General features: G+C 31.5%; 4 protein-coding genes across 4 annotated transcripts in view; 1 reads left to right on the top strand and 3 right to left on the bottom strand.

The window, feature by feature from the left end:
* Positions 1 to 8541, bottom strand: part of LOC145331576 (uncharacterized) — a 51165-nt gene extending 42624 nt beyond the window's left edge. The window contains exon 1 of the mRNA XM_080176317.1: positions 8446 to 8541. Coding sequence (XP_080032443.1) covers positions 8446 to 8496 — 51 coding nt within the window. The 5' untranslated portion in view covers positions 8497 to 8541. The remainder of the gene's footprint in view (positions 1 to 8445) is intronic.
* LOC145331579 (long-chain-fatty-acid--CoA ligase ACSBG2-like) overlaps positions 1 to 14369 on the top strand; it is a 292684-nt gene that overhangs the window by 190021 nt on the left and 88294 nt on the right. The gene's annotated exons all lie outside the window — the stretch shown is intronic.
* Positions 1665 to 5410, bottom strand: LOC145331583 (uncharacterized). Its single transcript, XM_080176328.1, has 3 exons — positions 4760 to 5410; positions 2749 to 2851; positions 1665 to 2423 (listed from the first exon to the last, which is right to left on the bottom strand). Exons 1-3 carry the CDS (start codon positions 5381 to 5383, stop codon positions 2188 to 2190), a joined length of 963 nt encoding a protein of 320 aa, XP_080032454.1. The 5' UTR covers positions 5384 to 5410; the 3' UTR covers positions 1665 to 2187.
* Positions 9754 to 12570, bottom strand: LOC145331582 (uncharacterized). Its single transcript, XM_080176327.1, has 3 exons — positions 11887 to 12570; positions 11182 to 11284; positions 9754 to 10623 (listed from the first exon to the last, which is right to left on the bottom strand). The coding sequence occupies exons 1-3, from the start codon at positions 12541 to 12543 to the stop codon at positions 10403 to 10405; spliced, it is 981 nt and encodes a 326-aa protein (XP_080032453.1). The 5' UTR covers positions 12544 to 12570; the 3' UTR covers positions 9754 to 10402.

The raw sequence follows: 14369 nt of genomic DNA, 5'->3' as shown, positions 1-14369 counted from the left end.
CAATAAGAGGCGTTGTCACAAAACTGACAATATTCGTTTTTTGTTATATAAATGTAATATTATATAGTATACATAGTAAATTTTGGTCAAGTAAAGGTAATAATATATAGTACATATAGTAAATTTTGGTCATATAGTATGATATAGTATCCAAATTCATCCTATATAGTATAAATAGTATATATAGTATGCAGTGGTCGCCCTGTATATACAATTTATAGCAATATATAGCTGGCTAATTTTTACAAATTCAGCACGTCAATTAATTTTGTGAGGTCTGATTGTTTGTAATTTATTGTAATACAAATTGGTATACTTGTAACTTATGCTCGAAATCAGTTTTCTAAAATGCACTTTATGCAACTATCCCTTTTTAACAACAATAAAAGTTAACTGAATTAAAATCTATCTAACTTATGTGGATATTTCTAAACTTAGTAGGTTACATTAAAGATTGTGATACTATTTTCCATAAAAATTATATGTATATATGTGAAACAAGAGTTTGATTGTAAACCAAAAATGCTACATCAAATAAAAACATTGTTTAACAAAGGGGGGGGGGGGGGAGTTCTGACTTTTATCTTCCAATATGTAAATATCATTAAAAAAGATGCATATTTTATCTTAGAAGTTAAGCTGTAAGTTTTTTCTTTCAACTCCTCCTCTTTGAAGGCAAAGATTTTTATCATTATATATAATATCTTTTAAAATCTGGTTCGATTCTCGGAAGTGAATTATAGAGAATGACTTTTAGGACATATGTAGCACTTATTTTTTAAAAAAAATCCTTTTAAAATATTGCTAGAATCCGGAATCCGAATCCGCCAAAAATAAGAATCCGGAATCCGCAACTTTTTTGATGGATTCTTTGAGAATCGGAATCCGAATCCGGCCCAAAAATTCGACGGATTGCCATCACTAGCTGTAAATCTTTTTCAAAAATTTTTTTACCTGTCCAGAGACAACCTGAAGCGCCAGAACCTGGAGGCCAAATCCAAATTTTAAAAAAATACCTATAAGGAAAGTAAATCCTAAAAATTTTATTCTTAAGACAAAGCATGACCTGTTCATGCAAAAGTGAAAGAACTACCCCCACCCCCTTTGTTTTAATAATCAAAATATGGCTAAAGCCAAAATGTTCAGTAAGTAGGTAAAATTGGTAGGTAAAGGGATAGTTTCACGAAGTGCATTTAAAAAAAATAGTGAACTGTAAGCTTTTTCTATTTTAAATAACGTAGTAGTGCATAATATAAAGTTATTGATTAAAATTAAAAGATTTGACCAGGGATTTTCATTAAAAAATGAGTTTTTCAATTTTGTTTTTAACTTTGTTGCATGTTATATATGGCAAAAACTTTTTTGTCATAAATACAACTTTACATAGCATTTACTAGTTAATAGAAGTTCAAACTTTTTATACAACAAAATACACATAACAACAAAGAATGACCAATAAAATATTTAGTATAGTACTTAGAGTAGTAATCTTTTTATATGTCTTAGTAGAATATATTAGGCATTTGATAAATATGATTGTGATAAAGAATTTTAACATTGACCTGACCGAACTTTTTTTATTTGACAATATCTAAAAAAGTTAGTGATTTGCAACATAAATTACATGAGAATGGTCTTTTTATATATATATATGGTTAGTTGGTATTTCCGCGTGAGATAATGTGTATATTGTAAGTAAACTGGACGGTTTTCTTTATTTTTTTAAAAAAAGAATCTATAGAAAACCTGTCCTATAATGAACCGGACGTTATTTTTTATGTTTTTTAAGTAACTTGTCTCAAGGGGAACCCCTGTTCAATTTTTTAATAACTCTTGTGAATTATGTGGAAAAAGATTCTCTCATATTGGTGTTTTGTCTATACATATTTGGAAAAAAATAGACCATTCTCATGTAATTTATGTGGCAAATCACTTTAACTTTTTTTAGATATTGTCAAATAAAAAAAGTTTGGTTTGGTCAATGTTAAAAATTCTTTAACATATAATCATATCTATCCAATGCCTAATATATTCTACTAAGACTTATAAAAGTTCACTACTCTAAGTACCTTAACTCTTTAAATACACTTCGTAGAACTATCCCTTTGGATTTAAGGTGTTTTTTTCCAAGGATATAATATGATTGAACTTTTTATTAAGTTACATATCTTACTAACCATAACTTTACTAATGATTTATTGAAATCTTGGATGCCATAGCACTGAAAACCTCAACCATGAGTTCAGGATTGTTGATGGCAAACTCAGTGAACTTGGTATCTTCCTTCATATCTTTTGCATTCTTAACAATCATCTCAAGTGAAGCTTCCTTAAGATCCTGCTGCCTGTACTTGTCTCCCAGAGCTAAATACTCCAGCACATTGTCCTTAGTCAGCTTCTTGATCAAATGCTTACCACAGATTTCTATATCATATGAGATTATGGTAAAATAGTAATAAAGAGTTTGTAGGATGTTTGACTGTCCATCCTCTGTCTGTCATTATATAATATTCAAATTGCCAACAATAGTTTAGTTATTCATCTTTATAAAAAAGAGTTGTAAATTGTTATGTTATTTTTTATGAAAATAAATGTATTCTGTCATGCATTATGGCGTGAAAATAATCACAAAACCTTTCTCATGTATTTTTCTATGATTTAATATTAATGTTTTACAAGCATAACTTACAGACCAACCAACAAATAAATCACTATGGACTGTCAAATATAATTCTAAATATAATATTACCCTTGAGAGCCTCCATCTGAAACTGTTCTCCTGCTTGAAGAAGAATCTCAGCGTTGTCCTCCAAATTTTTGGGCATTCCAGTGTAGATGTAGCTCAGCAAATCCTGCAATTAAGCATAATTGTAAGCAAGAATTATTTAGAAATGTTTCTTATTAATGCTAAACCATATATTTAAAAAAATAAGGAATATGATGTTAAAAATTTCTTTAAATATTTGACTTGTTGGCTAGGTAGGGTAGTGCGGGGTTTTTCCGGTCAATTTTTTGCTTCAACTAAAAAAAAACATACTTCCCAAAAACTTTTTCCGGTTTTTAAGAGTGCATATGAAAGATATGGCAATAACGAAGAAGCCTGTCTGTTAAGATCTCGCAACTAGAAGTCGGTCAAAAATCGGTTTAAAGGGCGGCGGTTGGCCTATACCGGAATAACCCCACCGGTGGGGCTAATTCGGTCAGTTGACTTTGGGGGGGTGGAACACCCCCTTAAAATATTTTTTTTTAACATTTTAAACTATGAGTAGAAAGCTGAGGTCATTAGCTTTCTAACGGTACTAGTCGCATGCAGATCAGACAATTTTTTGACAACATTTTCCCCATTTTAAAAAAGTCGGTAAAATCGCAAAAAAAACATCAATTTTTTTCATACAAACTTTAAAAAAAAAATCATACTTTTTATTATATGATTAGGTTTTTTTTAAGTTTTATACATAAATTACAGGCAATTTCTGATTTGCAGGTCTTGGAATTTCTTGAAAAAAGTGATTTTTTCCCAAAAAAATTTTTAATTTTAAAAATCCTGCCAGTTTTGACAGCAGTTTTTGATACATTTTTTCTTGTCTCAAATTGGCTAGGATTGACCTACAAGGGTGGTTAAGGTGTCTAAAGATGCAAAATTACATGCCTGACAATTAACTCGAAATGATATGGGGCCTAACTCTAATATTTCAACACATTTTATGCAACAGGAATTTTGAAAATACAAAATCTTAGATATGTACTATAAATCTTGGAGATAGAACCCATATCCTGTAGAGTTTTTGTTAGGACATGCAAAAAGCTTTCTATAGACACCTTAAACACCTTTCTAGCTTAATCCTAGCCGATTTGACATAAAAAATCCAAACCGCGCAAAAATCGCAAACACCCTCTTATACGAAAAAGATGCAAGGGTTTCATATGGAATTTTAAATCTTCTAGCGGTCTTTTTAATAGACATACCCCTTCTTACATGAGCCAATGCAGCTGATACATCTTCAGGCAAATATTTAAGGCGTTCCTTTGGGTGATATACTCTTCCCATTACTATAAAAATGTGTCTTAAATGTCTTTACAAATTGAAAAGCTTAGGCAACAAAACATGACATAATACAAGCAGTAAAATGACTAATAATGTACATCTAACAACAGGCAAGTGAATGTTAAAGCCTTGGTCATGCATTTAGGTTGTTTATGCTTCCAGATCACCTTAAAAAAATATTAGGGTATTATACAGTTATAAATACAGTAATAAAAAAAAGTGACCGGAATAGACCATTTTTTTTAGACGAAAAAAAAATATGAAAAAATCAAGTTAGAACAACGCCTCCAATTGCAAACGATAAATGAATGCCATATCTTTCATTTTACAAAAACCCGGAGGTCGCTCGGACTTACTATTTTTTCACAATTTTAGGTTGAACATGGCCTATTTTGAAAAAATTTTTTTGCCAATTTTTTGCAACTTTTTGAGGGCAAAAAAATCATAGAAGGAGGGATCTGTCAAAAATTTGCTGAAGTAAGAAATGAAAGTATAGGCAATAAACTACAACTTTGCTTTTCTGAAGATCTCTTGCAAACGTTTAGAACACCGTTAAAAATCGGTTTTAAAAAAGTTGGTCGTTTGACCGGAATTGTACCCCCCGACCGCATTAACCCCGCACTACCCTATACTTTAATCCTATTAAAAATACAATACAATGCAGTCTAATGAATTTTGCTTATGAAAAATGCGATGTAATGAAACTACGTATTACCTTCACAACTTCTGTATCAAAGTAATCCAGCTTGATTTGGCCACTAGAAACTTCCTTGAAATCACTGCTAAACATTGCTTCCAGAACTGGGCTTCTTGCAGACAAAATATTCCTGTGGCACTTCAAAATTTCTCCATCAGAACAGATAATTTCAACATCAAAGTATTTACTTTCAGTCAATAGTTTCTCAAGATCAGTGGTAATATTTGATGTCTCCTTTCTAGCAGTACCCTTAGTTTCAGCAGCATTGGGAAAGTCTTTACCAATGAAATAACATGGCGACTCAAGGTTCAACTTTACATCATAGGTGACATAATTATTTATAGTTTGATTGTTTATAGTCCATTTAAGAGGATTGCTATTTGCAATTACTTCATTTAAAAATTTGGAAGTAAATAATGTTGACTGTGCCGTGCATAGTTGTATTTCACCACTTAAAGTAATGTTAGCATTGCATACATTTTCTAGAGTTATCTCTAATGGAGATTTAGTAATTCCTAGCCTGCAAATACCATGATTATTAATACTGTCACAGACACTGAAGGTCTTACTTAAAGACTTATTTTTTGAGTTAATTTTAACTGTCCAACTTTTATTTTCTCCAACAGTAAGGTATCCAGACATTTTTAATCTGGAAACATAGATATTATTTTACACCTTTTTTGCATGTAATTTTGTCATTAATATTTAACTAAAGCTATGCCCCTAGCTTCTGGGGAATGGGAGGCTAGTAAAACAGCCTAAAACCATTCCAAGACATTAATAATGATGCACTGAAGTACATCCATAAACAATGTACTACTTTATAATATACTAGTGGCTATAGAGTACACACCTATCCCCTAGGAGCTAAAAATAGCTTGAAAACATCCCAAAATTTAAAGCTGAAAATAAAATAGCCTAAAACTATTATGGAACCTATGCCAATCTTCCCTAAAACGGAGGACATAATCAGTTCAATGGTAATCAAAATTATAAGCTACAAAAAAAAAGGAAAAACATCCCAAAATTTGTAACTGAAAATAAAATAAAAGCAAGTTTATTTTTGTTGAAAAAAACCTAACTACCTACTGTAAATATTAAAAAAACAAGGATGACAACATCCATAAAAGCGAAGCTCTGAAACGGTATGACATAATCGGATCATTATATCAAATAAAAATTTTTTGTTAAATAAAGTTAAAAAATCAACATAATTAAAACGGACATACAGACATTCTAGTAACGATTAAAGAGTTGCTATGCTTTCTAAATCTTACAGGAATCATCATGCAAAGTTTGAAATCAATATGACAATACTACCATGCCTAAATTAACGAAAAAAGCTATCCGTTACATACAGACTTTAAAAAATAAATCAATTAAAATTGTATCCCTATTCTGAATCCTATTTAAGTAATACGACATTTCATTGAATCTTAACCTTCACTTCTTTAAGGTCAGGATTTGGTATTATGGTGTGGAAAAATGGAGATGTTTTTATTGTTATACAAACTACATACCTATATTTTTTTAAGCGAAGCTTTTCTATAATAAGGGTTAGTCCGTCTGTCTGTTCTGAACAGTTAGCTCTTTTTGTTAATTTAAACAGTTTATAATTGTCCTTTCAATTTTAAACTTCACATGATGATTCCTATAACAATACCAAAAATATTGATTTAAATTTTTTTTTGTATATTATAATTATCCTATATATCTGATTTTTATAATACTGATTCCTATTACCACAAGGAACAAAGTTTTAGCTAAGTGATTGAATAGCAAGACAGACTAATAATAGAATTTTGATTAAATTTCTATAATACATTTGTTAGGAATGCAAAGCAAATGAATTAAGAAATGAATCTATACTGTACTTCATATATTTTCCTTTTTTTTTGTGTAATGAAATCTTTATTTTTCTAGGTGAATGGCTGAATGACAAACCAAATGGAGAAGGAATCATCTTTTAATCAAATAAAATTTTCTTAGTAGAAGTTTTTATTTAATTGTAGAAATTTCAAAAACTTAGCTTTTTGATATCAATTTAATCCCAAGTTAGTTGAAAGAATTATGTCTAAAAAGCAGCAAAAAAAAATTTCACTTTACTACCTAACCATTCAATGTAAGTATCCCCATTTAAAGAAAAAGGGTGTATTTATTTTTAAAAGCAAAGCTTTTCTATAATTAGGGTCTGTGTGTGTACATACTTAATGGTTAGCTCTTTAGTGATACGTGTTAGAATTGTCCTATCGATTTTTAACATTGGATAAATCCAGTCGCAGTATACAGGTACAATTAGAAAGCATAGTAACTCTATAATTGCTACCAGGATGTCCGTATGTTCAATTAAACAGGCGGATTTTTGCTGTTTTTACAACTTATTGTATGATATAATTAACTATCCTATTCATCTGATTTATGTAAAAATGATTTCTAGGACAACCAGGTAAATATTTTAGGCGAAGCAACTCTATAATCAAAAACTATAAATGTTATTATGACCTTATTCAGAATTCCGCAATTTTGCAGCAAGTTAACATACAATTTTGGCACTATAACTGTTTAATGTTCGTTTGTTTTCTGTTTCAATTCTGCGCTTTGCTTTTATGGATGTTGTCATCCTTGTTCTAGTTAAAAATGAAAAGATGATAAAAAGGAGTTTATACACGAGCCAATGGAACAAAATATCAAACTGTTTTCAAGGATGGGTTTAGTGATAAAATAAACATTAGCTAATTGTAGCAAATCATTATATAGTTTTATGTGTAATAATGGGGATGGGGCATTTATACCTTGTGATAAAATTATAAGAAATCATTTAGCATGTATGTTTTAATAAAAATCCACAAATTGCACTAATTTATACATCTGGGGGTTGGACAATTTTGACATCCACTTTGATCCAAAATCAAGATGGGTGAAGGTTTAAGTTTAAGAGGATGAACTTCAGACAATAAGAGGTGTGTTCTTAAGTGCCAGAGTGGTTGATACACCACCCTCCCACGCCCGCCATAGCGACAGTGTCTACCCACCCACTGCAAAGTCCAAAAAGAATCCCTGGATTGGTAAATTTTTTTAACCTGACAACCCCCTTGGCTGTATAAGGGGGGGGGGAGAAGTATCAAGTACAGCCTTGTCAAGAGAGATATAGAGGGCTTTAGGGGGGAGTATAACTGTGTACACATCAATTAATTTTGCCGGGAGGTTGGATAACCCCCCTAACATAAGCATTTGCTTACTACATGCTTTAATGACGGACAAAGTGGATTTGATAAGAACCAGCGTCTAACCAACCACTGACACTGATAAGTCTTTTATTCATTAATTAGACTCTAATTTGCATTTTATGACATGCCCCCTTCCTATATTTACAATTGTTTTATTAATAAATTTTTTTGTAAATTGTTTGTTCTCAACTTTAAAAATTTCAATCAACAGTAGGTATAGTTCCTAATATTTGTGTCTCCAGTGCAGTGGAAAGAAATTAGGACAAGACTAGTTTTCATGAAAACTCATGACTTTTAGAAATTAAAAAGATTATTATCCTCTTTGCACTTACTTTATTTCAGCAATATATGCAATCAGCAATATATGATCATACTGTAGAAAAATAAAATTAAATCTGTACTTCGCTATTTATGGATATTGTCATCCTAGTTGTTGATGAGGCAGCCTCCAGGTACTCAGACAGCCTCCAGAGGTACCTGATGACCTTTCACTGGACCACCACAACCTTTGCACATTCGGGGGGGCATTTTTATTCACTTTTCTTACAATCTGAAAAAAAATCACATCAAATTAACAAAGACAAATGCCGAAAAATGCTTAGGTAATTTACAAAAAAAATATTCAAATGCAAACAAAAAACTTGCACTAAAAATTATAAACAAAACTGGATAGTAAGATATGCACAAATTTAAAATACAGAAAAAAAACATATAAAATTAAATTATAAATCTGGATTAAACTTTTCTTCAGTGCAAACAAAAAAGGGGGGGGGGCGAAAGTGACACTTTTTAAAACCAAAACTAAAAGTCAAAGGAACCCAACTAAAAAAAGAGTTACAGGTCTGACATTTTGCATGGCAGTTGCTTTATAGGGGTACAATATGGAACTGTGAAACCCGCCGAGAAAAGGCAAAAAAAATTCGGCGGGAAACGGCAGTTTTCGGCGGTTGCGCCGCCGTTTCTTCACAGTTCCATATTGTACCCCAATAAAGCAACTGCCATGCAAAATCTCAGACCTGTAACTCTTTTTTTAGTTGAGTTCCTTTGTTGACTTTTAGTTTTGGTTACAAAAAGTGTCACTTTCGCCCCCCCCCCCCTTTGCACGTCTTTTAACTGTCAAATAATCATATTAGAAATTCTATATTTACAGTTATTCTATATCACAACATTATTTAGTTTACCCTGGTAAAAGTAAATAATTATCAAAAAGCAAAGTTTTATATAAATATAAATTGAATATACCCTACCAGATTTTTTTTCCTTTATATAAGAACTGCTGCAAAAAAAATAAGAAACTTGCAAAAACAAAGTTGAAACAAAAAGGGGTAGTTGCACGAAATGCATTTAAACTTGAGTTTAGTAACTTAATTAAAATCTATCTAACTTAAATAGATATTTTTAAACTTCCAAATAAATCATATTAAAAGAATTTAAAGGGGGGGGGCGAAAGTGACACTTTTTGAAACCAAAACTAAGAGTCAACAAAGGAACTCAACTAAAAAAAGGGTTACAGGTCTGAGATTTTGCATGGCAGTTGCTTTATAGGGGTACAATATGGAACTGTGAAGAAACGGCGGCGCAACCGCCGAAAACCGCCGTTTCCCGCCGTAATTTTTGTTGCCTTTTCTCGGCGGTTTTCGGCGGTTGCGCCGCCGTTTTTTCACAGTTCCATATTGTACCCCTTTAAAGCAACTGCCATGCAAAATGTCAGACCTGTAACACTTTTTTTAGTTGAGTTCCTTTGACTTTTAGTTTTGGTTTCAAAAAGTGTCACTTTCGCCCCCCCCCTTTTCTACCATGTAGTTTAAAAAATATTAAGACTTGAAAATCATGTTTTTGTAATATATTCAATTTATAGCAATATATAGCTGGCTTATTTTCACAAATTCAGCATGTCAATTGATTTTGTGAGGTCTCATTGTTTGTAATTTATTGTAATACAAATTGGTATACTTGTAACTTATGCTCGAAATCAGTTTTCTAAAATGCACTTTATGCAACTATCCCCTTAAATTGAAACAACAATAAGTTTACTTAATGAAAATCTACTATACTCTAAAATGGATATTTTCATTGTGATACCATTTTCATCCGAAATTATCTATGTGAATATAATCTAATACCAATGTACCTACTTTGATTTAAATATTTCTAGGTTTATTTTTTGTAATATATCTGAGAAATTTTAATTTTAAATCAAATGTGCTACTTAAAATAAAAACATTGATTAAATAATATCAATAAATCAAACTGTTGTTTAAGCCAAACTTTAAAAGTGTACTTTATTTAAAACAATATCTGAAACAACATGGTAAATTAGATTGTATCAAGGTATTGTTAGGTTATTTTGTGTTATATTGGAAAATGTGTATACTTTTATAATGTAAATGACAGTTATCATTTTTTGATGTTGCTTGTAAATGCAGAACTATCTTTACTTTGATACAATAGCTCTGAAAACCTCAACCATGAGTTCAGGATTGTTGATGGCAAACTCATGGAACTTGGTATCTTCCTTCATATCTTTTGCATTCTTAACAATCATCTCAAGGGAAGCTTCCTTAAGATCCTGCTGCCTGTACTTGTCTCCCAGAGCTAAATACTCCAGCACATTGTCCTTAGTCAGCTTCTTGATCAAATGCTTACCACAGATTTCTATATCATATGAGATTATGGTAAAATAGTAATAAAGAGTTTGTAGGATGTTTGACTGTCCATCCTCTGTCTGTCATTATGTAATATTCAAATTGCCAACAATAGTTTAGTTATTCATCTTCAAAAAAAGAGTTGTAAATTGTTGTAAAAAGGGAGAGGTAGGTTTCTGGTAAAATCCGTAAAGGTGTGTGTTTTAAGGCTTAAAAATAGTAGTAGAACGATTATATTCACTAAATATGTGCATTTCTTATTGAAAAGAACTATAGACAAATTTTTTTTTAAAAAGTTAACATAAATTTTTATTGTTCTATTACTGTTTTTAACTTATAACACATAACCTTTACGGATTTTACAAGAAACCTACCCCTCCCTTTATGTTATTTCTTGTAAAAATAAAGGTATTTTGTCATGAATAAGACTTTATTGTGTATTTTTCTTTGTTTTAAAATTAATGTTGTTGATGCCTAACTTTCAGACCAACCAACAAATATATCCTTACACACTGACATAGTGAATTATAGAGTAGCTTTTCTACTAAAAAATATCTATTTTTATTACCCTTGAGAGCCTCCATCTGAAACTGTTCTCCTGCTTGAAGAAGAATCTCAGCGTTGTCCTCCAAATGTTTGGGCATTCCAGTGTAGATGTAGCTCAGCAAATCCTGCAATTAAGGTATAATTGTATGCAATGACTTATTTAGAAATGTTTCTTATTTATGGTGCACAATAAAGGGGGGAGGCGGAAGTGACACATTTTAAAACCAAAACTAAAAGTCAAAGGAACTCAATTAAATAAAGAGATACAGCTCTAAGATTTGGCATGGCAGTTGCTTTCAAGAGGTACGATATGGATCTGTGAAGAAATGGCGTCGGAACCGCCGCTCCCGCCGAAATTTTTGTGTGTTTTGTGGCCATATTCAAATGTAAGGAAAGACAGGAAAGTGGAAGGCTGCAAATGCAGGAGAGGAGAAGTGTGGCTTTACTAGAAATATATTTGCACTTGACACTTGATTTTTTAAATATTGACATATTCGAAATATTACACATGTCAAGTAAAAAAAATACGGGAAATTTTTATGAAAAAAAAAATCATCTGATGGTAGAAAATTGTTAAATTTGGCGAGATAAGAAGTTGGGTAGGTGAAAATGCTGTTCAAAATGTTATTTGCTTGTTGGCTTTACCTTATTCCTGTTTAAAAAAAATGCAATCTAATAAATTTTGCTTTGAAAAATAAATGGTCTTGAGATGCAATAAAACTAATACCTTCACAACTTCTATATCAAAGTAGTCCAGCTTAATTTGGCCACTAGAAACTTCCTTGAAATCATTGCTAAACATTGCTTCCAGAACTGGGCTTCTTGCAGAAAGAATGAGCCTGTGGCACTTCAAAATTTCTCCATCAGAACAGATAATTTCAACATCAGAGTATTTGCTTTCAGTCAATAGTTTCTCAAGATCAGTGGTAATATTTGATGTCTCCTTTCTAGCAGTATCCTTAGTTTTAGCAGCATTATCATCTTTGACACAGTCTTGATCAATGATATAACATGGCGACTCAAGTTTCAACTTTACATAATAGACGTCATAACCTACATGTTGATAGGCTGAAGGCCATTTAAGAGGTTTGCTATTTCTTATATAAAGATGTGAGTTAGTCCAACCAAATTTGGCAGTAAAGAATGTTGACTGTTCCTTGTAAAATTGTATTTCACCTCTTAAGGAAATATCAGTATTGCCTACATTTTCTAGAGTTATCTCAAATGGATATCTAGTAAGTCCCAGCCTGCAAATACCATGATTATTACTTCTGTCACAGACAATTAAGGTTTTACTTGAAAATGTATCTGGGAGAGTATAATTTGTGTTAATTTTCCAGGTAATAGAACTTTTATTTTCTCCAACAGATAGATCTCCTTGCATTTTAAATCTGGAATCATAGACATTATTTTAACACCATTTTTGCATGTATTTTAATATTTAACTAAAACTACTAGGCCATAGCTTCTAGGGGATAGGGCTGGGGGGGTGGGAAAAATTGTCTAAACCCATTCCAAGACATTAATAATGCTGCACTGAAGTACATTCAAAAAAATGTACAACTTAATATTATACTACCGGGTTCGCCCCTAGCCCTAACGCTAAAAATAACTCTAAAAATATCCAAAACTTTGAGCTGAAAATAAAATAGCCTAAAACCATCATGGGCTGTGAATGTGATGTGAATCGTCCCTAAAATGGAGAACATAATCAGTTCAGAGCTAAGAATGGCTTTAAATATCCCAAAATTGCAAGCAAAAAAAATGCCTAAAACCATCGTAGGACCCATTTGAATCGTCCCTAAAATGGAGAACCTACTCAGTTCAGTGGTTATCTTAAGCTACATCAAAAAATCTTAATACTTTCTATAAAAGTAAAAACATCTCAAAATTTGAAACTGAAAATATAATAGCCTAAAACCATCATAGGACCTATGTTATCTCCCCTAATAAACTGAAAGGAAAATCATCCCAAAAATTTGAAGCTAAAAATAAAATAGCCTAAAACTATCATAGGACCTATGTGAATCTTCCCTAAAATGGAGAACATAATCAATTCAGTGATTATTAATATCTTAAGATACAGCTAAAAATTCTTACTACTTTATATAAAAGGATAGGATTAGTATAGTTGTTGTTACTCTCTATCAAAGGAAGGTAAATCTAGAAAGTATTCACATAATAAAGAAGACGAAGAGTTATAAAATGTGTATTATTAGTATCAGAGTAAAATAGTAACTGCCTATTACAGCCCTATGACTAGTAGAAAGCATTATTACCAGGGATCTAAGGGGATTAGAAAATTGCCTAAATTAAAGCATATCCCCAATGATTATACAAAAAATTACCACTTCTGAAGATTAAAATTAGTGGTTAAAATGTTTTGACACTCAACTTAATGATCCAACCAATCAAAATGCAATAGAAGCCCCTTAAGTTATTAAGCCAAAAAATAAGAAAATGTTAAGATAAAACTTTGGGGACTAGTGTAATACACAGCCCAATATCCCCTTCCTCCCTATTACCAGTGTAAGGTTCATCAAAATAACAAGGATGGCAACATTCACTAGAGCAAAACTTAACAAGATACCTAGATTGTTTTACAAACAAACTAAACCAAATATTGAGTAAAAATCGGATTTAATATCCAACACTTTCTAGTAGACTACTGGTTGCGCCCTAGCATCTAGGGGAGGACGGGGTAGGAAAATTAATAGCCTTAAACCACCCTAAGACATTTATAAACCTTCCATGAAAAGCGATTCGGGCCAGTATTTTTTTAGAGATCTTCAGCTACAAACAAAAATAACCTTACTACTTTGTATATTATAGGATTAAAATTCTAATTTAACAATGAGCACTATCCCTCATAAACAGACTGTCGAACAGAAAGTCTCTAAATGTAGAAAAGATAAGAAAACTTACAAAAAAAAATACCTAATCCCTGTAATATTAAAATAGTTTTTTCTCCCATCGTATTATAAACGGCTTTCCGCGGATATAGAATGTACAATTATAAGATTAAAACCAGTTTTTTTAGCACCTCGGGGCTATATTCATAGAAAGCTGGATATAATACGACGCTAGACATACAGACTGGCCAGCCAATTTTGAATATAAAAAAACGTACATAACGTACACAAAAAAAATACGTTACGTACATAAAAAAAGTAAAAAAACGTACATTCCTAATAAAAATAAGTTAAATAA

Source organism: Acartia tonsa, chromosome 11, assembly GCF_053477335.1.
Source record: "Acartia tonsa isolate MP-2025a chromosome 11, ASM5347733v1, whole genome shotgun sequence".
Lineage (NCBI taxonomy): Eukaryota > Metazoa > Arthropoda > Copepoda > Calanoida > Acartiidae > Acartia > Acartia tonsa.
Note: the sequence above shows the minus strand (reverse complement) of the source record. Positions and strands in the feature narration are given on the sequence as shown.

Bases quoted from the DNA above. Each gene is read 5' to 3' on its own strand.
- LOC145331582 (XM_080176327.1), bottom strand. From the start codon at position 12,543: ATGCAAGGAGATCTATCTGTTGGAGAAAATAAAAGTTCTATTACCTGG. The intron at 11,285-11,886 runs GTATTAGTTTTA...CCTTAATTGCAG, and splicing joins TTGATATAGAAGTTGTGAAG to GATTTGCTGAGCTACATCTA. The intron at 10,624-11,181 runs GTAATAAAAATA...CATATGATATAG, and splicing joins TCAGATGGAGGCTCTCAAGG to AAATCTGTGGTAAGCATTTG.
- LOC145331583 (XM_080176328.1), bottom strand. From the start codon at position 5,383: ATGTCTGGATACCTTACTGTTGGAGAAAATAAAAGTTGGACAGTTAAA. The intron at 2,852-4,759 runs GTAATACGTAGT...GCTTAATTGCAG, and splicing joins TTGATACAGAAGTTGTGAAG to GATTTGCTGAGCTACATCTA. The intron at 2,424-2,748 runs GTAATATTATAT...CATATGATATAG, and splicing joins TCAGATGGAGGCTCTCAAGG to AAATCTGTGGTAAGCATTTG.